This window comes from Penicillium odoratum (genome assembly GCF_028828045.1).
Source record: "Penicillium odoratum strain IBT 22623 chromosome Unknown utg000001l_segment0_segment0, whole genome shotgun sequence".
Taxonomy (NCBI): domain Eukaryota; kingdom Fungi; phylum Ascomycota; class Eurotiomycetes; order Eurotiales; family Aspergillaceae; genus Penicillium; species Penicillium odoratum.
Window position 1 is genome coordinate 4,907,681 of NW_026643143.1, and position 25,042 is coordinate 4,932,722.

Consider the following 25,042-nt stretch of genomic DNA (forward strand, 5'->3'; position numbering starts at 1 on the left):
TCATGATGAGAAGACTTGGTAGCTAAAACCGTGAAATAGGTCGATGTTAAAAAGCAAAGTCTTATCCTAGAATCTGGTCATTTGTTCCTGGGACAATTTATGGCTTCATCGAGGATCAAGGGCTCTAGTCCCAGAGGCCAGGTACTATCTTCTGCGGGCGATTCTTTCATTTGACTTTCGCTGAGGTACTGTACTAGTAGAATCCCATTTTCGCGTGCTGAGTCACAAAGCTATAATTGACTGGGATTGAAGAAGACACAGAATATGTTGTCTCGTTTACATAGCCATTTCACAAACAGCCGGCTTGACGGAATGTTCATGTAACGGGTTATTAATTGATAACAGGTAAATATGCCTCATATGTCTCAATACATGACTGTTCGAATTTCTATCTCAATCCTGTAGAACCTCACACATTACTCATTATAGCCCATCTCCTTGGGTCTACTTACTGAGGTACGCGCGGACCGACTTCCCTCCAAAACCGACATCGTTCACCCCGTCCCCCTTCCCAGAAATTTGCATTCGCTAGGCGGAGGTGATTGACGACCCCCGGATCTTCACGAAGCCAATAAGCGAGATGTCCAGTGACATTTCTGTACAATAAGCTCCCTCCGGTTGTATTCAAGTCCATCATCATTGGGGAAGAAGAGTTCCACATCGGCCAAAGGATACGTCCATCGGTATTTTCAGGCACGATGGCGTCACTTGCATTGCCCTTGGCGTCCTGAATAGAGATCACTGGAGAGTCTTTGATAATGAAGCTTCCCAACATTTTCTGGAAAGCATGCCTTATGCCTTTTGTTGGTGTTGCTGTATCTACAGAGAAATAAGCTGTTAAGTCTGCACCGTGATATGCCGGAGTGACCGAGTACTGGTACTTCCAACTCTCTTTTGCGTTATTCCCGGAAAAAGCATCCACCAACCAGTAAGAAGGACAGACAAAGGATGTTTCAGCAAAAATGTTGAACACCGTCTGCTGGTAGCCGGTCGCAAACTCGGACTGATTCACCGCGGTGAGCCCACGGTCGCCAAGAGTGTCGTAGAGAGGACCAAACGGATCGGAAGAGGACGATGCGAACCCATAAATCTTCAATAAACGAGTTACGTCTGAGGCAATGAAACGCGGAAACGTGTCTTTCACATAGGCCTTGAAATCCGCAGTGGTCTCCACATACGGAAGACTCAGGGGAATACCGTCATTGGCATTATTCTGCGAGAAGTCAGCAACTTATAAATTGCTTGAGGCTCTCCCTACACGACATGAGTAGTGACTTACACCGGACAGAACGCGTTTGCCGCTGACTTGCTTTTCGAGAAGCTGCTTTGATGGAAGGTCTCGAATGAAATGTCCATCAATAACAGGCAAGAAAGCAAAGGTTCCCCAGGCCCCCGAGGCCGAGACAACCCCGCTGGCATTTTGTAAGGTGTTGGTGTCGGCGTTCCTCAAGCACGCAAATGTCTGCGCGTCAGCTCTTTTGTCGCCAGCAAGGCAGCCTGCTCGTCTTGCAAATGCTCGATAATATTTTGTCGGCACTTCGTCGTCATACCGATACTGAGTCACAATGTAGGGGCTTGATGCGATGATCTTATTAAGTCAGAATTAGTTGGTTGTTGTGAGATGTAGCTCAAGATACCACTGACATTGTTGAATAAATGGTCTTCTCGGCCACCATAAGCCATTGCTTGGAGAATTGCTGCGCCTGCCCCAGCTGACTCGCCGCCTATCGTGACCCGAAGTGGATCTCCACCAAATTGAGAGATGTGTGCCTGCACCCATTCAAGAGCGAGACGCATGTCCAGTAGGCCAACGTTTGTTTGACCGTATTCTGCCACATCTGCAGAAGAAAGGAAACCAAATGCGCCCAACCGATATTGAATCATGACTGAAATAAATCCATCGTCATTAGTGTTGATCCATCCACTTGGGTCGTGAACCGCCCCAGATAGACCATAGCCCCCACCATCTGTTTCACATTTTAGTCCGGTTGGGTTGGATGTTATAATCACGATGAATATGGGGAGGGGAATTAACTTACGAATCCAGACAAGAACGGGGAGATCCCGCGCACTTGGTGACGCGAAGACGTTCAGGTATAAGCAATCCTCGTCACCTAAGTCGGAATTAAATCCATAGACTTTAGGAAGCTGAGCGGCGCCTGATTGAGGACAGAGTGGCGGCTGATGAGTTGCACGAATGATAGTGGTCCGGTTGATAACAGGAGGCTGCGGAGCTTGCCATCGCATTCGTCCTACCGGAGGGGTCGCATATCGAATTCTGGCAACAAGCAGGGATGGGTCAGTGTTCTGTGGGATTCTTGAGATAAGCGTAATCAGCCACCTACCCCAAAAAAACATTCAGTCTCGATGTGCTGTTGTAATATCCTTGATATTGTGCGTACCCTAAATCAACCACAGGATTGTCTGCTTGTAGATGTGCTCCCAAGCAAGCCGTGGTACATATCAAAATCGTAAAAAGAGTGCTGCGGGGAGAAATGAATAAATTCATGCCGAAATTGTGCTGCCAATGACCCAAAAATAAGCAACAAAGATGCCAAAGAGAAACATGCAAATTCAGAGGTAAAACTTCTGGGTGTTGCCGCTTTTATCTGACGCTGTGTGCCAAAAAACAGATTCGCCATTTTGCAACGCTGTCAACGTAGTACAAACATTCTCACCTATTTACGCAAAGCTGACTTTTGGTGAGAAAAAGTGTGATATGACTAGCGACCCAGGTCTAGGTGTTGACGTTGAAGCTCTTTGCTGAAATTAACTTTGTGTTGAGGTCAAATTGACGTTGAGGTTGAACCGCGCATGCTGCCTCAAAAAATCTACGCAAAAAAATTTACGGCAGAGATGGAGTTGATAAACGAAGACGGATGTCAAGTCTTCGTCTCTGCACTTGTGTATAAGAAGTTCACTTCCCTCATCGATAGAAGCTTTTCTTCACCCAGATGACCTGATGTTCCAAGTTTAATTCATTGGAAGTGCACGCCTGGAAATATGAGCGCCAGTAAGCAGAACCGCAGACCCCCTACCATATGGGTTAGTGAAGCACCGCCCCTTCAAGCTGATTCAAAGTCTTGTACAACTGTCTCTGAGACATGTACGGTGAATCAAGCTTTCCCGAAACCTTTGAGAACCAAGGAGAAGACTGTAACGCTTGATACCGATAATTGTCGCTCGAGTTCGGGAGCCTTGCATGAAGATCCATGGAGAATGTTTGAGCCCATTGCAACTATCAAATTGGATCATCCATATGTGCTGGCTCGATACAAGGAAAACAAAGGCAGACTTGTCCAAGTTCGGAAAGTGGAGCTGCAAGCATTCTCCGACCTTGGATTACAACGGACGCTGAAACGCATCTCTCACCCCGTTTTTCGGTCCTTACTTGGATGCTATTATCATGGTGATTCGGTGTTTTTGGTCTGGGAGCATGTGGAACTGTCCGTCGCTTATATTCTGGCATCGATGCTCGTGATCACAGCGAGTGAGATCGTTGCAATTGTCAAGCCAGTAAGTGGAGATAACATGTTGTATCACAGCCATAGCGATCGCTGATTATGAATAGATACTCGAAGGAATCCAATATTTGGCTGAACGCGGGAGGGTGCTCGCCACTTTGACAATGAATACCATTTATTTCACTCAGTCGGGCATGGTCAAGATAGGTACGCATACCAGATTGACCCCAGGGTTCAGTCTTTAAACTAATCGTTTATTTTACCAGTTGGTGTCGAAGACAGCTGCGAGATAGATGCTCCAGAAATGAATGCTGCGACAATGAAGCAGTCCGCTTTAGCGGATATTGTAATCAAGCTGATGGGAAAATGCCATCCGACGCATGAGTGGCCTGTCGAGATTGAAAATCTACCTGAACAGCTTGAAACATGCTCTTTGGAAAAGATCTTGCAGGTGAGTCCCCCCCCCCCCTTTCTTCAGCGTATCAAGGCTGATGTCCCAGACAACCCTCTTTCAGCAAAAGCTACACCCAGAAGAGTTGAAGTTGCTTGTCAATTTGACGAATAAAATCGTGCATCATCGAATCGAACCCCATTCTCATCGCGAATGAGAATATCATTTCCAATTCAACCCAGTCAACATGTCGATGAAAGGCAGATTGTTGCATGCAAAAGATGAGGAGCATGTATGGTTGCTAAGTAAGGACGGCAATGCCTATCGTAGTTGGTCCATCTGCCTTTCGATTTCTCTAGCGACAAGCTGCGTGCATTGCAATCATAATACAATTACTGAAAAGTTTCCAGTTCTGTTTCGGTTTCTAAGTAGCACGAGAGGATCAAACTTCCGACAATTGACGTAAAAGTCCAACTCTCAGTCCCTAGTCTACACAAAAGTCTGAAACTGTAATTGGTACGCCACGACACTTGAGAAGTCACTGTTAGTGGAAACGAAGTCTGGGGTATTAATTTTTCTAGTCGTAAGACAAGCTCAATCATAGAGCACATCTAATCAACGCGTCATCGTGTTCATACAAGTCTGAACGCTACACATTACTTTTTATTTGCAAGAACATTTGACGAGCATTTGGCCCTATTGTGAAGTTTCGAAGATAGACTAGTCATTCTGACGAATCCTGTCTGTTTTAGTTTGCAAATGGCTTTCAATATCAATCCAATCTTGACCTTTTGATGTAAGCACTTCAGCTCTTCTATCTTCATCTTAGGTTTCGCAGAGTGCATGGACTCTTTTGTGGCTGTTTTATTCTACTAAATCTGTTGCATCTTTTTAAATGAATTCTTGTCACCAAATTACCATTGCCAAAAGGCAGTTGTAATGCAGCAGAATATCGGACACAAAATTTGACACTTTAAAGAATCGCAAAAAGACGGTGATTCACCGAACATTCACGAACATTCCAACACGAAGATCCAGCGATGCTCTGCTCAGTCGATGACCTCCATGTGACACCACCTTATACGGTCTGACTGTGCCGCAATTGCCAAAGATAGGTATCATTGATGGCTTGCATTGCGGTGGGAAGCACGACAGGAGCAAGGTGACGGCTGAATTTTAACGGAAGAAGTGAGCGGGAAGTATGTAAAAGCCTTCCCAAGATTGCCATTTTGAAGATCAGGAACGATCGGGTTCATAGCTGCCGAATCACCAAATTCAGGACTTCCGGTGCATACTGATTGACCGTCGGGAAGAATATTACGCGCCAGACCATTGCGTTCAACAATCCTCCCGGGCTGAGGGAATCGGATATCCAAATTTTCAGGAGTCATACAGCCATTTATGTTTGCGATGAACATAGGTGGAAAATCCTGCGCTTGGTTCTGTATGCTCTGGTTGTATGAAGTCAATGAAGGGTTGTCGACGGTGATTGGTGCACAGTTCATGTACATCTCACGATCTCCAATACGATTGAACCATGTCCAGGCCAAGGTATATTTTCCGGAGACAATGTTTTCAGGAATCGCGAAATCGAGTCGAATGTCATTGTCGGAACTGGCGTCTCCGCTTAGAAGTCCTTCTACATTTGCAGGACAGCCGCCTTCATAAGACTTGATGACCTTCCATATGCTTTCTTTGGATGGCGCGAGGTCTTCAGTGAGGCTCAACTGGCATGATCCGCCCCCATGAGTTGCACTTCCCATGAACCTCATTATGTTTGAAACACCGACCTCGTAAACAGTCTCTTTCGCAGGGGCCACAAATGCATCATCTCGTAATTTGCAGGGAAAATCACTGCCGTTTGAAGCAAGAGGCGAGTTGTTGAGGATTTTACTGCTGTAACTGTACGGCTCAGGCGACATCATGATCAGATGTCCGCTGACTACCCGTGAGACGAGCGTCTCTAGCAGAAGACAGTATTCTATGCGCATTGTAAGGGTAGATAGTCGAGACGTCGTTTGTTATGGTCGAAGGATCTTCGAATGCCACGTGATGGATAATATCTCATGAAAATGTATAAGAGCTTAGCGGTAGCGATTAATTGAAAACAGTAGATATGCCGCAAGACATCACACCATTTATGTATGAGAAATCGTGAATGAAAGTTGATGCGATTCAAAATTTGTTGCTCAAGGCTCTTGTTTTCATTCACTACGACTTGAAACCGCTGACGACTGTTTATTTGAGATCAGCATTGATTGAGAGACCAAAATATTGACTGTTGAATCGAGTAATCTTGTTGGTCGATCGTTGATGAGCAAGCCTATCACGATAAAGGAGGTTTTGAGTTGATACAGGGCGTCACAATTCAAAGACATATTCTCAGCCATTGAACATGAATTTTTTTTGAATATGACTTCTGATTCAGCTGTAAGTATCCAGCTCACCATTTGCATGAAACAAAAAAAAATCAAGCATAAATCATGACTCCTACTTTAGAGAGCTGGTCACTTTGAAAAGACTGGATGGATTGCCTTTCTTTTGCCGATCCAAAAAAGCGTACAGGAGCGTGCACTATATTTCTCAAAGTCTCAACCATACGCTGTTGAGGGTTACTCAAATGCCTTGGGCAAAGCTAGCTTACAAAAGTCCATTGTTAGGAAATACACAAGTATTATAGAAGCGTTCTGTGCCGCAAGCTCTCAACGCTGCTTTGCCGTTTCTGGGGATCCCCTCCGGGAACGACAGGGAAGCGAAGAGACATTTTCTCAGTGAAGTCAGAATTAAGGTGAAAGGACTGGAAAGGGCCGAAACATGTATGTTCCAGGAGGTCACATGAAATCCAATAATGCTGTATGAGACTTGATTTGGTTTGGTTGTAAATAGCTATTATCTACGGGTACGACTTAATGTGAAAGATACAGGTAGCGTTTGCAGATGTAGATGACAACCAGCAATCTAACTTTGTGGAATTTCTAGGTGCTTGATGCCCATAAAAAGTAGCTAAAATCGAAGCTTTGAGGTCTGTAAGAGAGTTTCCTGTACTTTACACAGAGTAATGTAACGCAGTCGTAATGTAACATACAGAAGTGACTATGAAAGCGGTCTGTATGGCGGCTTCGAGGGCGGTCTTCCAGGCGGCAAGATCAAAGCGGTCCCCGAAGCGGCCATCGAGGCGGTCTTGTAGGCGGTCCCCGGTTCTTACAAACAGGGGAGCGGTCCCAAGAGCGGTCCCAAGAGCGGTTTCAAGAGCGGTTTCAAGAGCGGCATAAAAAGCGGCATAAAAAGCGGCAAAGTCGTCTCAGTGGCCGCCCATTCAAAAAATCGGCGCTGGTGGGAAGGACCAATGTTGAGAGGCCTCGGGAGTTTTGTAACATATGAATGATGGGGAGCGGTACAGTATACTTGACTGAACTGCATTCCTCGCCAAATTACTGTACCGATTTCAAGAATGTCTATGTACTATCAAACTCGCTATGAATGTCATCGGATCATTGTCTCACATTCCAAAGGTTCATTGAACTTTTGTTGTAGATCAGAGGTATGGATTCCTTATCTTCTACTCAGAGGAACATGAGGCTTTAAATAAAACAAGAAGACTAAGTTGATTGGAAATCACCTTGGTTCTTTGCATAGGCTTTGCGGATTTAGTTCCGATGGTTTGTTCTTATCTGCACCTGCGGCCTGCCTCATATTACAACACCTTTTCGTGATATCTTATCAAAGGCTTCGATGTGGTCTTCTGCCCGTTGCAAGATAAATCCTTCTGATAGTCACTTTGGTCAGTCCAAGAAGATTCGAAGTTGTCACACTGGTAGGTGAGGAAATAGTAATTGATGTTTTTGGTTCATTCAGCCTTTCTCGGCCTGGTAGCCATTTCCGTTATCAGCCACTTGATTTTTAGACTAGCGGCTGCCGCTACATTTTGCTTAATGAGTACTTCCTGGGCCTTGTGTCTAATACAGCTGCAACTACGTATAGTGTCCTCAGGCCGGAACGGAGCTTTTACCACCGTGTTCATCATTAGCCGATGCAGCTAGTTAAAAGGTACTGCATCAATGACTACCCGTCTGCTGTCAACCAGATTCCTCTTGTACTGTCTCTCAATCTGCGCCCTTGCTGACTTTGAGGCTAGCCAATCTTCTGGACATCCAGGTTGATTGTAAATGTACTCCCCTCCGCACTTGTATTTCAGATGTCAAGACCACGAAATATCGATACACTGACTCATCCAAGCATTAGCGCACATCGATTGTCAATTGTATTGGCTGCTGTTTATCCATGTTATTCCACAGATTGGTATTGATATTCTGTGGCATGCAGTACCCTAGATAAGCTTTGTAGTTTTGGTGACGATATGTTTGTTTTCAGCCCTTGGCTGACGTCGTCGCTTTCATCAAAATCTTTCCCCAGCACATCGGAAAGACCAGATGAGTAGACTAGCATTCATCTGTAATTCTCATCCAGCCTTTCCCCAATACTCGAGGCAGCCACACATTGTTCCCGAAGGCATAGGGCTAGAGCAATCCCAAGGCATCTCTATCTTCCAGTGAATGGCTTTCGCTCGGCACTGCACGTAATCCACATCAGTTTGTCATAGTCGAGGCAGCGACTACCGCTGTCGTCTTTCAGGACCAAAAACCAGATAGCCTCGAGCCAAAGCGTGTTTCATATATGAATGTGTGAAAGCTCGGTATAATCAACGACTGGGCAATCAAAAACATCATCTCTGCCAGATCTGCTTCATTCGATAGCGGCTCTATCGAAGAAAAGAAAACATATCTGCAGTTGAGACTTGCCAAGGAACTTCTTTCAAGAAATCATTATCAATGCTGACAAAATGAGAGGGATATTCGCATATGTAGAACTGAAAATGCATGAGCTGCAGTGAGAGGAGCGCACGGAGCGACTGACAGCAATATGCCCAACAGCACTTTTATCCAAAGATGAAAACCTTTCTCAGATAGAGGGGGAATTCTTCGTGCGCAAACAAAAGTTCCCTGTGTCCTGGATTTATTAGCTCAGCTCAATTGTCTTTCAATGGATACTTACGATATTGGAATGTTCTTCGGGACTAAATGTCATTCGAATACATTTTTCCTTCAATCGACACAGGGAAAGCTCGCTTTATTGGTTCCTTCCAAATGTTTTTCATAACGGCCACGAACTTGAGACGAACTCCGGAGGCATATCAACGTCACCTAGTGTCCCGTGGGGAATTGCCTCTTCCGGTATACTTTCCCTTGGGTATTGCACCTGTCTCGTCAGTCATTGGTTGGCAAATTCTGCTTCAAAGTCAGTAGAGCCGTATCGAAGGGCCTCAAGGCACACCCTCGCCATTTCATAGGCGTGTTTCCCTCCAAGATGCTTTCCTTTCCAATTGGTCGTGTCAAAAGACACTGGCAATGTCGATGTATAGATCCCGGTTTTAATAACTGTAATGTGCTGAATCTGGCCCCCAAATTTGGCTGGAGCTACACGATTCGCGCGAAGTCACGCGAAGAATGTTCACGTGCGTCGGTAAGGAGGCGTCATAAAGGCAACCCTGTTCGAGCGCGTAAGTCGATTATTTTGATTTATTTTTGATCCTTCACAGTCATAGGTCTCGGGATAGAAAGACTATACTGACTTTATTCCAATCAGATTCAAAATCTTAACTGTGCAGTCCATCTGATAACGCACTTCGCAATTGACAACGAGAGTCAACTCTGGCACCGGGCACCGGCGATGCAGGCGGATCGGTGACACTGGTGCCTCGGTTGCCGGAGGAGGCTGTAGAGCTTGAAAAGAGTAGAATGGCGGGAGAATCCACTCCCTTTATAGCACACTCCAAGCAGAGAGGGCTCTCCCCCCTTGGACACGTGAGTGGCTTGGCCATGGAATTTCCGGCTGGTGTCTGATGTGACCCGACTCGTCTGGCTGACGAGTGAGCATAACATGAGCTGAACGAGATAGGTATCCATCACCACGAGGCGACCAGTGATGCAATCGACCGGTGGATCATTTGCTCTCTAGAGCATCATCGCAAAGGGATGAGAGGATGCCCGTGGTCACAATGAGCAAGTGCGCGGACACGCTGACCAGTATCCGGAAGGCCACTCAAGCCCGCCCACAATTGCGGCATTTTCGCTATTGGATGATATCACCGAACTGTGTTTTCATCCGTCCACCGACGGAGTGAAATAAGGACCGGAGACCGAAATTGTCGACAAGTACCATGCGATTGGCGGATCATATCGGGGCTGTGCAATGTAACCTAAGAAGCGGCGGAGTACCTGTCCACACGACATTGAGGGGAGGCCAGCACTCTGCATTCGTCAGGAAGGCACGCTGGTAACAGAGGCAGGCGAGATGCACTCACAGGAGTAAATTCTAGACAGTTACGTAGCAAGCTACGCTTCAATGGCTTGAGTGAGGCGTGGCAAACTTGCTTGCACATCATACCATGCTGCTGCTGCGGAGGGGAGTATATCTCAAGAGGTCTTGCTCCTGCGTGGCTGCTGGCGTAGCATGGGGCGTCGGATCGTAACCTCAAGGGGGCAGTGCATGGGACTGAAAGCCGATTCGTAACAGGGAACGGGGCCGAGATGATCAAAAAGGGGGTGGCGATAAGTGCAAGATGGAGGAGGTGAAAGGAAATGTCAGAAAGCAAAACAGGTCCAAAGGGCAGGGCGAGCTTTTATGCCGGCGCAACTGAAGGCGGAGCTTACAGAACGAGGTATTGGGGCGCTAAACCCAAAAAGGCAAAACTAACTGCATACAGTAATTCACAGGTCCCGGTTTTACATAATAACAAAGAGAATATTGTATAGGATTTCTAAGAGCATGCATTGTATTCATTTTTTAACTAGATCGTCAACGGTCCCATCGGAGGCCGACTTGCAGCCATATTGCATTGTCTGAAAATCCGAACCTCATTATCCTTGAACGAGCCCACAATGGAATGCATCACTCCATGATTGTTAAAGAGCACAAGATCCCCCTCTTCCCAATCATGAGGATAGATGTAATCAGGATCAATCGCCCGTCTCTGCAAACGATACAACCTTTCTCGAATCTCAGGAAGGTTGTCCAAAACTTCGCCGTTCTCAAGGTGTATTTTCCTAACACACGTTGGGTACACCATCATCGCCAACTTGCCCGTCACCGGATTCCTCCAAGCCATGGGGTATGTTTTGATCTTGTCTGACTCGAACGGGGGTAAATCCTCCTCTGCAAGCTCCAATCCTTCAGATACGATGCCGAGTCCATTCGAGCGTGATTTGGCCTTGCTCATCCAGATGTAGGGGTGGGGCGCATATTCAACCTTGCTCGTACGCACGAAATTCTTCTCTTCTTCGGATAGCAGATCGTAGAGACGGTATCCGCTGAAGAAAGCTGTTGTGCCAAGAGGAACGTCGAGGGTAGTGTCTGTACCATCGTCATAACGGCAGGTCTGTCGGCGGCCCTTGGGTACTTGGACAGCGAGCAACGATGTGACAAGAGGTGGATCCAGATTGTACATTGCTGAGTCAATGTGCCAGCGATAGAAATGTGTGAAATCCTCGTCGTCTTCAGCTGAGATTGGAGTCTTGTGAAAGGCCTTGTGATGAGGGTGTCGTAGCTGGATGTTGGATAATCCTTCGTACTCCTTGACAAAACCGTGACCGATGACTTGCACCTGCGGCTGATGGGGAATGGTGGTGAGATCGGCATGGAGAACGCTTCGTTTGTCAATGGACTTTCCATGGCTGTAGACTCCAGCGGCGGGATCGAATCGTCGGGTGAGTTCGTATTGTCCCTTAGGTGTCAAGTTGCCCTGATTCTTGATGACAACTACCTGATTCTCATACAAGGCTTGACGGAGTAACGCGAAGTCATCATCTTCGATTTTGTCAAATTAGTCAATCATTCTAGAGAGTCTCCAGTAAATGAAGTTGACCCACCATTCATAGCCTCAATGTTCATCCCGGTCAGCTCAGCCCCGAAGTCGATTTTAGAACCATCGGGCCGGCTGAGGGGCTTGCAGCAAACAGTCATGTTGCTCATTTTGCTTTCCGAGGTTTTTTAATATTGCCTTGGTTGCATTCCAGATTGATTTGAGAGGAACATTAGAGTAAACATCGGCAGTATTTAGGGATTATATAGTGGCTTCCCTCACAGACAGACGCGGGCGAGATTTTACATCTCATCCTCCATTCCACGCATCAACGGACTCAATATCTGTATGACTTGACAATTTACGCAATTACTGAAGTGATAACATCAATCGATTCAAAATCCCTACTTGAACTAGGGACATTGTGCGGGTGAGTTCCCACACATCCAGCGGGCGAGCTTTCCACTCACCCGCATAAACTCACCCGCAATCGACCAAGAACATGTATATAATTCATAACAACAACACCCCCAAATCAATATTCAATTCCAAAACCAGATTCTCTACCAAAATGCCTGAGCCAACCAGTCTTACCTTCCAGCTCCTCCCGGAGACCATCCGACAAAGCTCAGCCATCGGTGCTGAAGTCGAACTTCCCCCCGGAATGTCCAAGCTCGACCTGGACAGATTGACAGAAAATGACAAGGAAACTTTGCGGAAAGCACTTTTCGAGAACCAAGTTATTGTCATTCGGGGCCAGAAGGGCATTGACCCAACAATTCTTCCACAGCTCGCCAAGGTCTTCGATCCAAATGCATCGGACGTCCACTCGGCTGGAGAGAAAGCTGTGAGTGATCCGAAAAACATTCTCTCAGCCTACAAGGCCGGCAGAATTCCCAGAGCTCCTCAAGTTGGAATCATTGGGTCTGGCACCTTCCAGGATTATGAAGGTCTCAAGGAGCTGGAGGTTATCCATCTGGTTTGTTACCCATGTCTGGTGAAACAACGTATGCTAAGCTCATCAGGATCACACACTGTTTCATGAGAAACCTCTTTCACAAGATGAGATTGATCAGGGGTTCACCCGCCCATACAGGTGGCACATGGATACTCCGTTCTATGAGCGCTTGCCCGGTGAAGTGACTATCCTGCACTCGATTCGCATTCCAAATCTACCTGATCAGAGGATTAAATTTCCTGACGGCAAGGAGAAAACTATTGGTGCTGGAGCTACAGCCTGTGAGCTCACTATATTCTGCTCTGTGTGGGGGTCTTAGTGCTAATCCATTTAACGCAGTTTTCTCCGGTGCTCGGGCCTTTTCTCTTCTCACTCCTGAAGAGCAGGAGTTCGCTTTGAACACCACTGTTACATATGCACCACAGGCGTACGAGTACATTAGGCAGTGCAAAGCTTCTGATGATGGGCTTACCATTCCAACAATGGGGAACGAGGTTTCCGTTGAGAAATTGTCTGAATGGAGTTGGGATAAGGTTGCGGAACATCCCGTGAGTTTAACCTTTGATGGAATCAGACCTTTTACTGATCTTGGATTAGATGGTCTGGCGTAACCCACTCAACCCTGATAGACCCTTTCTTCAAGTCCACGGGTGCTGTGTCTACAAACTGACTACCCGAAATCCGACCACTGGAGAGGTAATTGTCATCGATGATGTTGAGAAAGTACGCAACGTGGTATACAATATGCAGAAGAAAATCTATGCCGCCGAGAACATCTACGCCCACCGCTGGCAGGAAGGTGATTTGGTCATCTTCCACAACCGCGGTGTTATGCATAGCATTACTGGACAGCTATCCCAGCACAAAAAAGACGAAGATAAGAAGCGGATGCTATGGCAATGCACAATGACAAGTGTGACTCCTCCTAAGCCATTCAGGAGTTATGAGGGGGTCAATGATACGGGATATGTCAGGGCTTAGAAAGTCAGTACTATATTCAAAGTTGGAAATATTCATCTTTACTGCAACACAAACTGATATCATCCTTGCAATCCTCCCAAAAAAAAGCAAACAAAACTTTTATAACTGATTGCCTGGGAAGTTATTGAAAATTCCATTAAACCAAAGATCAAAGTCGATTTCCTCCTGGTTCCACGGCAGTTGCAATTCGCTAACGTCGGGCGCATCTATAGTTTCGGGAGTCCCGGTCGAGAACTTCCCCGGTGTCATTTCATCGGGGGAGGGGATCGCGGTTGCTTTGCTCAGTGTGGAAAAGTTGGTAAAGACGCGGTTGAAATCAATGGATGTCAGCCGTTTCATTTCCGGATTGGAGCCGGATTGTTCAGCAATGAAGATTGCATTGATCAGGGCGACGCCTCGCTGCGCGAGTACATCTCCATTTCTCGACGCAAGTCGATCGCGAGCTGCAAGGACAGCTGTCCTGTACATTGGCACGCTTCTTCTATCCGATGTTTCCATCACTGTATTTACCTCAAAACACAATATCACTGCGGCTGTTATAGCGAATGCCGTGTGCGTCCAGATGGACAGGTCGTCGTCTTCCACAATTGTCTCATGTTCACGTAAAATAGTCATTGCGGCCGCAACACAAGTCCGGCGAGAATGCACATAGGTCGGGTCATGAAATGAACGAAATAGAAACAGTCGGTGGATCATGATAATTTTCTCAGCCGCGGTGATGGCCAAACTACGCCGCGCAATGGTAAGCCAGGGAATCTGGGCTTCTTTAATAGGGTCCGGACGCAGCATAAAGGACGGTATGTTCTTCACAATTGTACGCATTTTCTGGTCCACTCGAAGAATGTGCTCGTATTGCTCTCGATATGACTTGCGGCGATTCATAGGTCCAAGTCCATCAACTAGCCCCGGCATTAATGCAGCCAGATCAACTAGAACACGGACATAACTGCTAATTGTTGGCTTTTCGGGTGGTGCATCCACTAGATCATAGTCGTCTGCATTAAGAGGTCGACCTGTTGAGAAGTGCATCGGAGAAATGCTATATGTGTCTGTGAATGGAATGGCGAAATGGTCTTGAATAAGCATTTGGCACCAAACCCGTCTTCCAACCTCTCGCTCCACACGCTCGTCCCATCCATCTTCTGTCTGGGGTGTTGGAGGGTGGCTTTTGATTTTGTGGATTCCAAGACACTCGGCAATGCGCACGGCGGCGTTAAAAAGGGTTGCATTCAGCTGACTGAGACCTAGATTGTGGGCAACTTCTGTTGATATCACAACAGCTTGGACAGAGTATATTGATAAGTTGTTCAGAAAGTGAGCGCCATAAAGCGTCTGTACCATCGCAGAGAAGAGTTGATGAGCAGATGGCATAGTATTCAGATCAACGTTGATCAGCACTGTTAATTTTTGACTGTTCTGAACTGAATTTATTGTACAGCTCAGCACAGAAAAATACAATGCTATCCAAAGAGGATGATCACATCTACCAGTCTTCCAGAACAACTCGCACTGCTCGAGAAAAGTAGGACCATGGAAACTGTTGTGATGCCATGTGAGGTGACTTATATGGAAGTTTATCAGACTTTGCGCGTCTACCGTCCTTGGAAGTTGAATCAGAGGCTCCAAGGACGAGCCGTAAAATTGAAAATTGCCACTGTTCATGGATAAGAGGTCCGGCCTGTCCCTTCGATATTGGCATCCACATCTCCTGTGCGGGAAGCATCCAGCGGCATTTCGACCCCAGGCGAGATGTTCTATAGCGGTCAGAAGTGGTGGGTCTGGACTTTCCAGGGCCACCTCGGCAAATTGATGCGGCAACGTTGATTCTTTATGGCTGTTAAATGACTCTAGGTCCTCCGCTCCTGATCCAGCGCTAACTCCATCGGAGTCGTGGTTTTGGCCAGTCTGAAGCTGCGATATTCGTTCTCTCAATTTCCGACTGATATGCAGTTGTTTGTCCGCGGTTAGGGAATCCATATCTGCCAAGATCGCGGCGAGAAAATGAATTTCGGAAGCATGCTGCACGGTGTTCCTTCGCAGCTGAACAATCTCCACTGAGCAATGCAGATTCAATCTTCTGCATCTTGAGCAGGGAATTTGTTTATCGCATTTCCTCTTTCGCTTGGTGCATTCTGGGTGGTGTCAACGAGAAAATCCTCGGAAAAGAAAGGGATGATCAAATACCTCGGCAAGCTAGAGGTCGACGCTGCGAGACGCGTAAAGACCCTCCTGATTCGCTTTCAGGCATGGAATCAAGAATCTCGCGGGATACACTTTCTCGTTTCAGGGCTCCGTTTGAGGCTGTTGTGCATTAAAGAGAGAATGCGGGGATGCGGGTGAGAGCGGAGACTCAGCCGCCACGTGAGATTCTTATCAGTGATAACGGTTGACAACCAATGACGATAAGCCAGATAATAATATATTCCTCGAAGTTTGATAAGTCGACTGGTGAATATTCAACATGGTGATAAGTTAAATGAATACCTGCATAAATCCTTGGTGTGGCTCATTCAATGTCCATGTAAGGCTTGGCACTATAAAATTGATTTCATCTTCACTTCCAACATGTGATTTCAATCACTTAAACTTGGCTGTTCAGACTTCTGCTTTGAAATACTTTCTGCTTTGAGATACTTTATTAATTCCACTGTATCCTTTTATTTCAAGTTGTTGTACAACATAATGCTATGGCGACTATTATAATGCGCTGTAGGATGGAAATTTTGAATATTGGACCAGAAGTGAATTTCAAATTAGTGAGAGAGGCATAGACACTAGTGACAGACAAGCTCTGATATAAGTCTTCGCCCAGACGGGCCAGACCCATATGGACTATGATGTGCTCGGCACTGGGAAAACCTTTCCCGAGGCGGCCAACTAGTTCCTCGACAATGAGAATTATAGTTGTAACAGGGTGGCCATCACCTATCAAAAACAAAGAAATTTCTGAAACATTATATATATTCTCAATGGGAGAGCAACAGAAGACGTAAATCATTGGCACTCTTATCTCATATGGAAATTGATTTTTATGAGCTTTGTTGGGAAACAACTCATTCATCGTCAATCCTTTTTCTGATGGTGGGGGTACCCCGGTCCCCGGGTCTGTTGTAGAAGGAACTATTAGCGAATAAGCTCAGGGGCTAGAGCCGTAGTCTATTCCTCCTCTAATTCAAAGTTGTGCACGCTAGAATCAGTTATAACCTGTCCAGAACAAGTATTTAGCAAGCCACAGTTTCCGCATTAACCCGTGATATAAACGACGCACATTCCACCTGGGCACCTGCATATATTAGTGACATACCTATCTGATGTGAACCTTATCTCCTGTTAATGCCCGACTTTGCAAGAGACAGGAGAACCCCACTTCCAAGGTTCGCGCCAGAGTCGGTGAGAACTACGTATACCCGACCTCCTTCCATAGAGTAGGCGACATCGGATGAATGCGGGGATAATCAGTTGTCAAAGTTGAGCATCCCCTTGAGGCAAGCCCATGCGCGTTCCAAGTCCGGTTTAAATTCTTATAATGTAATTCACCGTTCTTCTAGAACGGTTTTGGTCCTGGAAACTACAAGGCGATCATCGGCGGTTAAACCAATCAACGATCGAGATGCATCACCGGGGCCCGGGCCGGTTAAGCTGTGATTGGATAATCTCGCCGACGAGGGGTTAGGTTTCAAGTCCGATCTATAAATGTAAATCAGTGCTTTAATAGCTTTGAATTGTTGGGCGATAAGATGTTGGCATTACATTATTCTGTTCATTATTGATATATTTCGCGAATTGGCATCTTTGTGGACTTCTTCTTCTACATCTTCTCCTTCTCTTTTTCCTTTCCTACTTTTGTCTTCGCCAGTGCTGCTTCACCGGTTTGCAGAATTCGGTCACCAATCCAGACCGAATCCACAGTAAGTTGTCTGCTATGATGTACCGCCCCGCGTTGGCATTTGTTTTATCTAATCAATTGTGTTCTCGGTTGCAGATTGTAATTTAGACTCCTGTTTGATCGTGGATTTTCTGTCTCTACACCCCTATACCAACTTTGGAAAATTTACTGGCCCGACTGGGTTATGATAGCGTTGTTGGATTCCGACGCCATGACTCAAAGTCTTCAGGATAAATCCATGCCACTGGGCTATCAACGCAGCCGGAGCCGACTCGGAGAGCTTCTGGTGGCCGACTCGCTTGTTGCTGCAGGTTCAGCCGCCCTTATAACGCCCGCTGTCATGATCTTCGACAGGTAAAACTACCGGAATCGTTATTTGAACTAACAACTAACATGGTCTTAGACTTGTTGTTGAGAAATCATTTTACAATCAACCTCTTCTCCCCGCATTTCGCAAGCATCTATGGTTCTCCCTTACACAGCCCGCCACCTTCTTAACATCACGGCCCAGCCTGCTGGTCTGGTCCCTCTATACGGCTACATTCGCAACTGCCAACATGTCAGAAACTTTGTTGAACAAAGTCTACCCCAAGATCGACCACGCAATTGCGGGCATGACCACATTCGCATCGACCTTCTTCGTCAACTCCTCCGTGGGAATCTGGAAGGATGTCAAATTCGCCCAGCTTTTTGGCCACAATAATATTAAAAACACCCCGAGTCCATCGACTGCAGCCAACCCCACGGCTCCCAAAATCGCTCGCTCCATCGGCCGCACCAGAATTCCACTGGCCACATACTCTGCCTTCCTTCTTCGAGATGGCCTTACCATCTTCGGATCATTCAGTCTCCCCGCCATGGTCTCATCAAATATCCCGGACTCAATTGCATCTCAGGAGTACCTGAAGATCTTGATTGCACAACTTGCCATCCCCGCATCCATCCAACTCATCAGCACCCCCATTCATCTGTTCGGGTTGGATCTTTATAATAGACCCCAAGTTTTACCGACCAAAGACCGAATGTCACGTATCAGTCGCGATTGGATTAGCGCGTCACTCCTTCGCATGTGTCGAATTATTCCCGCCTTTGGAATTGGCGGGTTCCTCAATACGGAAGGCCGTTTGTATCTACACGACCAGCTGGATGAACGACGAAAGCCTTCCTGAGGATCAGATTTCCTGAAATATAAAATATAGATCAATATACCCTTCATTTCTACATGCATCTTCCAATGCAAATTAATTTCAATTTATCCCACTGCGTCAATATTTTTGAAATTGTGTGTCTCCTGGTTGACCGGCCCGGTTCTCAGCGGTTTGCCTCGGCGCGGGACCGGGCCACAACGGGAAATGATCCATGCCCTAATCAGGGCTGGTTTCTTTATGTCATACTTGATTCTAGGTTAATTATAAGTATATCAGAACATTGTTCCCAAATCTGGCAAAGCCTAAAGCGCAAAATATCGCCAGGTTTCATGTTCGGACGCCTAGCAACTGTTAAACTTTGAACTCTTACGTCTGCTTTCAACAGTTAAAGCGGGAGCGTTTAATGTGATTGTAATTGCCTAGGCCTCACATTATAAATTCAAGTCAAGTCCTGCGACCAAAGTTTGTTTAGAAAGAAAATCCGGGGAGATCATTAGAAAGGGCACAGAAATAGAACATTATCTATAAGAAATAGTCTCTCTACCTAACTAGTCAACATGCACGCCCAGGTGAGTGCCTGGGATTTAGGTGCGCCTCGATCCCGGGGCCGCTCAGGGTCTCTTGACCCCACATCGGGTTGTAGATCTACGTAGCCAATTGGGTATGGGACAATATTTTTAATTAACACATCCACCCGAGCAGGGTTAAATGTTTTATTGTCTATTAAATTTCATCCGCCAATTAACCCATTCAGGCATAGGAATTCAATTTGGGCTGCAGCCTGCGCCACAGTGGGCTGTGTAGACAGCAGAGCCCCATTGACTCTCCATTACTTAAAGGCTTATCCCGAAGTGACAAGTCCCCAGGCTAGCGTGTAAATCAGATAAATAATCTCCATCGAGCTCCTTTTGGAGGAGAAAAAAAAACTTCTTCTGAACACAATCATATCGCTATGGCTACTTCACGAATCCCAGATGACTTCCTTCGAGGACCGTCTCAAGGCGCCACAGTCCACTGTATCGACTTCACCAAAGCTAGCAGAACAACACCCGCCATACCAGCATTCAAGGACCATTTTGCTGCGGTTATCGACAATTTCATGACCGAGACCGAATGCACCGAGCTTCTAAATATTGCAGAGAACTCTACAATTGCCGACCAAACAAACGCCCCAGTCTGGGAACATGCGATGATCAACATAGGCGGAGGCAAACAAGCCATGTCCGTGGACAGCCGCAAGAGTGGACGCATCATTCTCGATTCGCCGGATATCGCGCAGCGAATTCTCGACCGTCTACGACCGTTTATGCGTGATTTCAACCTCGATAAGATAAAGAATCAACCCCTTATTACGGGACTTGGTCCTGCGAGGCGCGGAGAGACATTTCATTTGTCTACTTTGAATGAGCGGCTTCGCTTCCTGCGCTATGAAGGCGGAGACTATTTCCGACCGCATTGGGATGGGTGCTATGTTACTCCTGATGGGAAGGAGAAATCGCTTCTTACTATTCAGCTGTACCTGAATGGGGATGGTGAGCAGGATTTGAACAAGCTGTTACCAGAGATTGAGCGTGCTGAGAAGAGGAATGCCCTATTTGTGCAGGATGGGGAGGTGGATTTGTGCGTTGCGGGCGAACAGTCTGATTCTCCAGCGGATCTGCTAAGCCAGAAGCTACTTGGCGGGGCAACTTCCTTCACCGATGATTATCGGGCGCAAAAGGTCGTGCGCGTGTTTCCTAAGACGGGATCATTGTTGATTTTCCAACAGCGGAATCTGATGCATAGTGGTGATGATGTGTTTCGAGGTGTCAAATACACTGTTCGGTCTGATGTCATGTATACTAGCGATTCTCACAATTGAATAATGAATCCTGGAATTCGGAAGGGATGAACCCGAATCTCACCGCCTTGGAGCAAAATGAAGTTGGGACAAGAACTTTGGTCATCAACTTCATATCTTCATCTTCTGTGCACAATACCATAATGATTGCCAATAACATTGCCTACACGGCCCCCATCAACCCCGCGGGAGAAACCCCACTTTCCCACGCCCAAGTATGGGCCGGCCTTATCTTGAAAATCCGCTCCGCTGAAAGCTTCGTGTCGGGAGCCATCTCGAAGACTGAGGTGCTGAGTGAATCTGTCGATCCGTCCACGGGAAATACCGTCATTGTGCGAGATGTGGTGTTCCGCGAATCGGGAAAGAAGGTTCAGGAAACCGTTACAGCATTTGAGCCCACCCGAGTGGAATTCGAGCAAGCTGGAGGGAATATCAGCAACGTTATAAGTGAGGGAGGTAATGGGGAGCTTTATTTGACTTATGTATTCGAATGGAAGCATCCGGAGGCGTCGAAGGAAGAGATGGCGGAGTTTTTGGTGAAGGAGAAGAATATGGGGAAGACGGCGGTTGAGGGAACCCTTAAGGTTCTGCGACAAATGGTTACGGATGGGAAGCTGTGAATCAGATGGTCTATGTACTCATTTGTCAGGAGTTCTCGTTTGTCTAGGAGATCTGGATAAGAAGAGCCATCCATACACACCAGATGATAATGTCCATTTTAGGTCACCCTCAGCGATTGTCAGGCTAGGGTGTCAGATCAATTTAGTTACAACTATACACGAATGACTGCTATTCATTCCTCATACATCAGGAACCAGGATCTTGCCCTCTGACACCTGCACCGCAGTGCCAGTCAGCTCGACCTGCTCGATCTTCTTATCACTGCCGAAAGTGACATTCACTCCAATATCACTGCGTCGATTCATCTCAACACCCTGCACAAAGTGGTAACGGTGCTCCTTTCCAGCCTGACCCTCTGTCAACGTCAGGTATGCAGCCAGCCCACTAGCCGAACTACCAGTCGCCGGATCCTCAAGCCCACCCAACATCATGCGTGTCCGAATAACCTTCTGGTTCATAACACTATCTTCAACATCACGGACGAAGAAATAAACACAGATCAACCCCGATCGCCAGCCCTCATCCAGATAATCCCCATCAACGGGAACGAGCTGGCCACCCGCAGCAAGCGGAACCGCCGCCAAAGCCTCCAAAGACGGAAGCTCAATAAAAGTCTGCGACATGCCATTCACAATAGAAAACAAGGGAAATGACGCATCTTGGTCGAAATACGGCGCCAAAGTCGGATGAAGACGTAGCATGTCCTTGACCGGGAACCGCGCAGCATGAATACGCGTGTTATGCGCGATCTTTGCAGCAACGTGCTGAGTTGCTGGATCTTGGATGGAGATGGTGATCTCGCCAGATTTGGTGATCAGAGTGTTTACGCCGCTACCAGCGGCATCTGGGGCATGGCAGAGGAACCATGTTGCGGCTCCGATGGTGGGGTGGCCTGCGAAGGGGATCTCACCTTCGATAGTGAAGATGTCGATTTTGCGCTTGGATTGTTCGCGTACTGGGTGCACAAAGATTGTTTCTGAGAGATTGAATTCCAGTGTCATCTGGTGCTTTTGGCGCTGGGTCAGCGCTTGGGATTCATCTTCTGGTAGGAAGACTACGGCTAGTGGGTTGCCGGAGTATGGCTTGGAGGTGAAAACGTCGAGAGTGACGAAACGCAATTGAGTCATGGCTGCGGATGTGTTTGTTATGTTGTTTGGAATTTTCGGGACTTAGGAATCAAGAAATTTTATACTGTAGTCTTCTCAGCTTACCGCCCACTTTGACTCATTTCCGACGGATGGCGTGTGGGTCATGCAACTGCCGAAGCTATCCGACAGGGCAAAGAATTACATAGAATTACAATACGTCACGAATTGGGAAATTTATATTAAGTTATATCTCAAACTCATGCAATGGGCCCCGCTTCATTCCCCACTGTCTCATCCCTTCGATCAACGCATGGCTGAAACCCGAATGGTAGCGCTTTCCACTTTCCGGCCATGCAGCTCGACCAGACCTCCACAACACCCAGTTCTCAGCCATAAATCCTTCAGGCGCCCGTAATAATCCCATTGCTATGTCGACTATTGTTGGTCGTTCTGCGTTGTTATAAAAAACAGTTGCTCCGCAAGTGCCGCAAAATGTTCTAAGCACGCCCGCGGTGGAGCGATAGGCCTTTGATGTCCCAATCAATAGATCAGGTGGTGGATTGGGTGACAGATGGTTCACTGGGACAAACATCCACGCAACAACATGCGCACCGTTGACTAGCCGACAATCATCACAAAGATCCATGCAGGCTAACCACTTCTTCTCATCCAATGGAGAAACCCAGTGTCGGTTTGCGGGGGTGGCGAGAAACTCGGCTTGTGGTCGGTGTATATGAAATGACACGCCACCGCAGTGGCATTGCGCAAGTAGCTCGTTGTCTTCAGTCTCGTCCTTGGGTGGTATATCTGCGATGGGCTCCGAGGAATGCTCGGGGCTGACGAAGTCCAGAGTGTGCCCATCGATGGTAGAGACCAGTGCAGATAGTCCCCCGTCCGGAGCAGAATGAGGGTGTAGATGAGTGTTGAATTTCCATATTCCGAGGTCTGTCTGGTTGGCATCAAATATCGCGTTGGAAACAATCCAGTTGCCGTCTTCATGGACCCGGTCCCCGATGTGGCAGCCACATGTGCTGCAAAAGTATCTCGTTGATAGGGATGTGGCGTGATCATACGGAGTCAAATTGTTCAGACTGGATGGAGAAACAAATTTTGGCTCAATGCCAGATGGTAATGGGGCATGGAAGCTGCACGGTGTACCGTGTGTTTGGCGGCAGATACCGCAATGGCATAGATGTACATTCAGTGGCAAGGAGTGGACAGGTAGGGTTATGGTAAACCGCACACTGTTGCAGTGACAGGATGCTGTTAAGACCTTTCCGGTGGTATTCATACTGGCTTCAGAAAAAACTAATTGGATCTCCCTGGTAAAAATAAAAGTCATGGAGGGGCGAAACGGGATTGCGGGATACATTGATTATCAATGCACGGGCCAGTACAGAACCCTACTAGGGACATTCCCTTCTAACCTATTTGGGAAATTCCTTGAACCTCATATGCATGCATGACTCATTTCGAGTCAGTATGACTTCGAGTTGAGTAATATCCCGATTTCCAGGCTGTTAAATGGTAATTTAGGGGGGTAAGCACACCACCAGACCTGGTATGCCGCGTAGTCCCCACGTCCGTCTTTAAGCCCGCACATATTGTAGACTTTCTGTATCGCGTCGTCTGTGTCCTTATTCCCATCTTGACCCATCTTTACGGAAAAGATGACTCCAGTTCTGCAAGAAACCCCGGCCATCTTGGTTGATAGCCCCAACGGCTCCCTCGGGTCGAGAGCTTATAGGATTCCGGTAAAAGGCAAGGACAGCGCCTAGAGATCGGGATGCTGATGAGAATTCGAAGTTGATTGTCTATCCATGGGGAAAGTTGGGTCGCGTCTTTGATGCTCCAGGCAGGCGAATAAATCGGCTAGGAGCCATAGATTCCAAATGACAAACTAAATTATCGCAGAACTCCGGAGCAAGATGTCGACAGGGAGAAGTGTATTCACCGCTAGAATTCAAATCTAGGCGAACAGTGCTGTAGACTTGAATGGCGATTCTGGCGATTCTTGGAAGCAACCTGTATAACATGAATGTTGCAGGTTGGTTTTTATGGCCAAGTCTCCATCATTGACTTCCAACTTCTACTTTCAAACAAAGCCATCCTTCTCAATTATCCATGTTTTCATCAATTGACTTCCAACTTTCACTTCCAATCATCTAATCTTGATCTTCAATATCCACTCGGATCTTCAATTCCTATTTCAGGTTTCATATTCATGTCAATCTACATTCGATCTCAATCTTCTATTCGAACTTCAATTTCCATCTTCGAATATGAATCTTCATTTCATCTCATTCTCCAATTCAAAAATTAAAACCTCATCTTCAGATTTCGATCATGCATGTCTTCATGTTCCAACTTTGAAATTCTATGTCCATTCATATATTTATCAACCATTATATTGAGACCCTTCTGACCACACACTTCATGGGTCACATTTCACTACCTTGCCTTGTACTCATGACAATACTTTTCTCTTCTGAAGTTCACATGTTTTCTTCTCTTGTAGTTTGTACTTCAGTTTACTAATACAGTATTTACGTCACAGCCACTCTTTACATAGTATGTATCCTTCTGTGTGCATTGCAAAGCTCATGCTCTACCAAAATCTAAAATCATTTCCGCCCACGCTATACATACTACTAAGCAAAGCACTACAACCTCCAATCAAGTTTACAAAAATCATAGCACGATGTGTAGGCAAGAGCTGTACAAATTAATTTTGAAACTAGGTATCCCTTTACAATTCTTTTAGAAAATCCGAACGCCTCATCAGGTCATCAGACATGTCATCAACT

The 25,042-nt window shown here is 46.6% G+C and overlaps 11 protein-coding genes across 11 annotated transcripts; 5 read left to right on the forward strand and 6 right to left on the reverse strand.

Annotated features, from left to right (window-relative positions):
- Positions 1–448: 448 nt before the first annotated feature.
- Positions 449–2,247, reverse strand: N7520_001759 (Carboxylesterase type B; the record flags this gene model as incomplete). The annotated part of the gene is made up of 4 exons (XM_057135694.1): positions 449–1,213; positions 1,280–1,588; positions 1,645–1,967; positions 2,040–2,247. 4 exons carry the CDS (start codon positions 2,245–2,247, stop codon positions 449–451), a joined length of 1,605 nt encoding a protein of 534 aa, XP_057001630.1.
- Positions 2,248–3,471: 1,224 nt separating this feature from the next.
- On the forward strand, positions 3,472–4,029 carry N7520_001760 (uncharacterized protein; the record flags this gene model as incomplete). The annotated part of the gene is made up of 3 exons (XM_057135695.1): positions 3,472–3,516; positions 3,572–3,671; positions 3,731–4,029. The coding sequence occupies 3 exons, from the start codon at positions 3,472–3,474 to the stop codon at positions 4,027–4,029; spliced, it is 444 nt and encodes a 147-aa protein (XP_057001631.1).
- Positions 4,030–4,973: 944 nt separating this feature from the next.
- N7520_001761 (uncharacterized protein) lies at positions 4,974–5,846 on the reverse strand (the record flags this gene model as incomplete). Its single annotated transcript, XM_057135696.1, has 1 exon — positions 4,974–5,846. One exon carries the CDS (start codon positions 5,844–5,846, stop codon positions 4,974–4,976), a length of 873 nt encoding a protein of 290 aa, XP_057001632.1.
- A 4,856-nt stretch (positions 5,847–10,702) lies between these two features.
- On the reverse strand, positions 10,703–11,883 carry N7520_001762 (TauD/TfdA dioxygenase family protein; the record flags this gene model as incomplete). The annotated part of the gene is made up of 2 exons (XM_057135697.1): positions 10,703–11,718; positions 11,781–11,883. 2 exons carry the CDS (start codon positions 11,881–11,883, stop codon positions 10,703–10,705), a joined length of 1,119 nt encoding a protein of 372 aa, XP_057001633.1.
- Positions 11,884–12,284: 401 nt separating this feature from the next.
- On the forward strand, positions 12,285–13,652 carry N7520_001763 (TauD/TfdA family dioxygenase; the record flags this gene model as incomplete). Its single annotated transcript, XM_057135698.1, has 4 exons — positions 12,285–12,692; positions 12,739–12,952; positions 13,011–13,219; positions 13,269–13,652. The coding sequence occupies 4 exons, from the start codon at positions 12,285–12,287 to the stop codon at positions 13,650–13,652; spliced, it is 1,215 nt and encodes a 404-aa protein (XP_057001634.1).
- Positions 13,653–13,751: 99 nt separating this feature from the next.
- On the reverse strand, positions 13,752–15,900 carry N7520_001764 (uncharacterized protein; the record flags this gene model as incomplete). The annotated part of the gene is made up of 2 exons (XM_057135699.1): positions 13,752–15,784; positions 15,837–15,900. 2 exons carry the CDS (start codon positions 15,898–15,900, stop codon positions 13,752–13,754), a joined length of 2,097 nt encoding a protein of 698 aa, XP_057001635.1.
- Positions 15,901–17,749: 1,849 nt separating this feature from the next.
- On the forward strand, positions 17,750–18,707 carry N7520_001765 (uncharacterized protein; the record flags this gene model as incomplete). Its single annotated transcript, XM_057135700.1, has 2 exons — positions 17,750–17,892; positions 17,942–18,707. The coding sequence occupies 2 exons, from the start codon at positions 17,750–17,752 to the stop codon at positions 18,705–18,707; spliced, it is 909 nt and encodes a 302-aa protein (XP_057001636.1).
- A 931-nt stretch (positions 18,708–19,638) lies between these two features.
- Positions 19,639–20,547, forward strand: N7520_001766 (uncharacterized protein; the record flags this gene model as incomplete). The annotated part of the gene is made up of 1 exon (XM_057135701.1): positions 19,639–20,547. One exon carries the CDS (start codon positions 19,639–19,641, stop codon positions 20,545–20,547), a length of 909 nt encoding a protein of 302 aa, XP_057001637.1.
- A 122-nt stretch (positions 20,548–20,669) lies between these two features.
- On the forward strand, positions 20,670–21,146 carry N7520_001767 (SRPBCC family protein; the record flags this gene model as incomplete). The annotated part of the gene is made up of 1 exon (XM_057135702.1): positions 20,670–21,146. One exon carries the CDS (start codon positions 20,670–20,672, stop codon positions 21,144–21,146), a length of 477 nt encoding a protein of 158 aa, XP_057001638.1.
- A 180-nt stretch (positions 21,147–21,326) lies between these two features.
- On the reverse strand, positions 21,327–22,274 carry N7520_001768 (PhzF family phenazine biosynthesis protein; the record flags this gene model as incomplete). The annotated part of the gene is made up of 1 exon (XM_057135703.1): positions 21,327–22,274. One exon carries the CDS (start codon positions 22,272–22,274, stop codon positions 21,327–21,329), a length of 948 nt encoding a protein of 315 aa, XP_057001639.1.
- Positions 22,275–22,479: 205 nt separating this feature from the next.
- On the reverse strand, positions 22,480–23,526 carry N7520_001769 (GFA family protein; the record flags this gene model as incomplete). The annotated part of the gene is made up of 1 exon (XM_057135704.1): positions 22,480–23,526. The coding sequence occupies one exon, from the start codon at positions 23,524–23,526 to the stop codon at positions 22,480–22,482; it is 1,047 nt and encodes a 348-aa protein (XP_057001640.1).
- Positions 23,527–25,042: the final 1,516 nt, after the last annotated feature.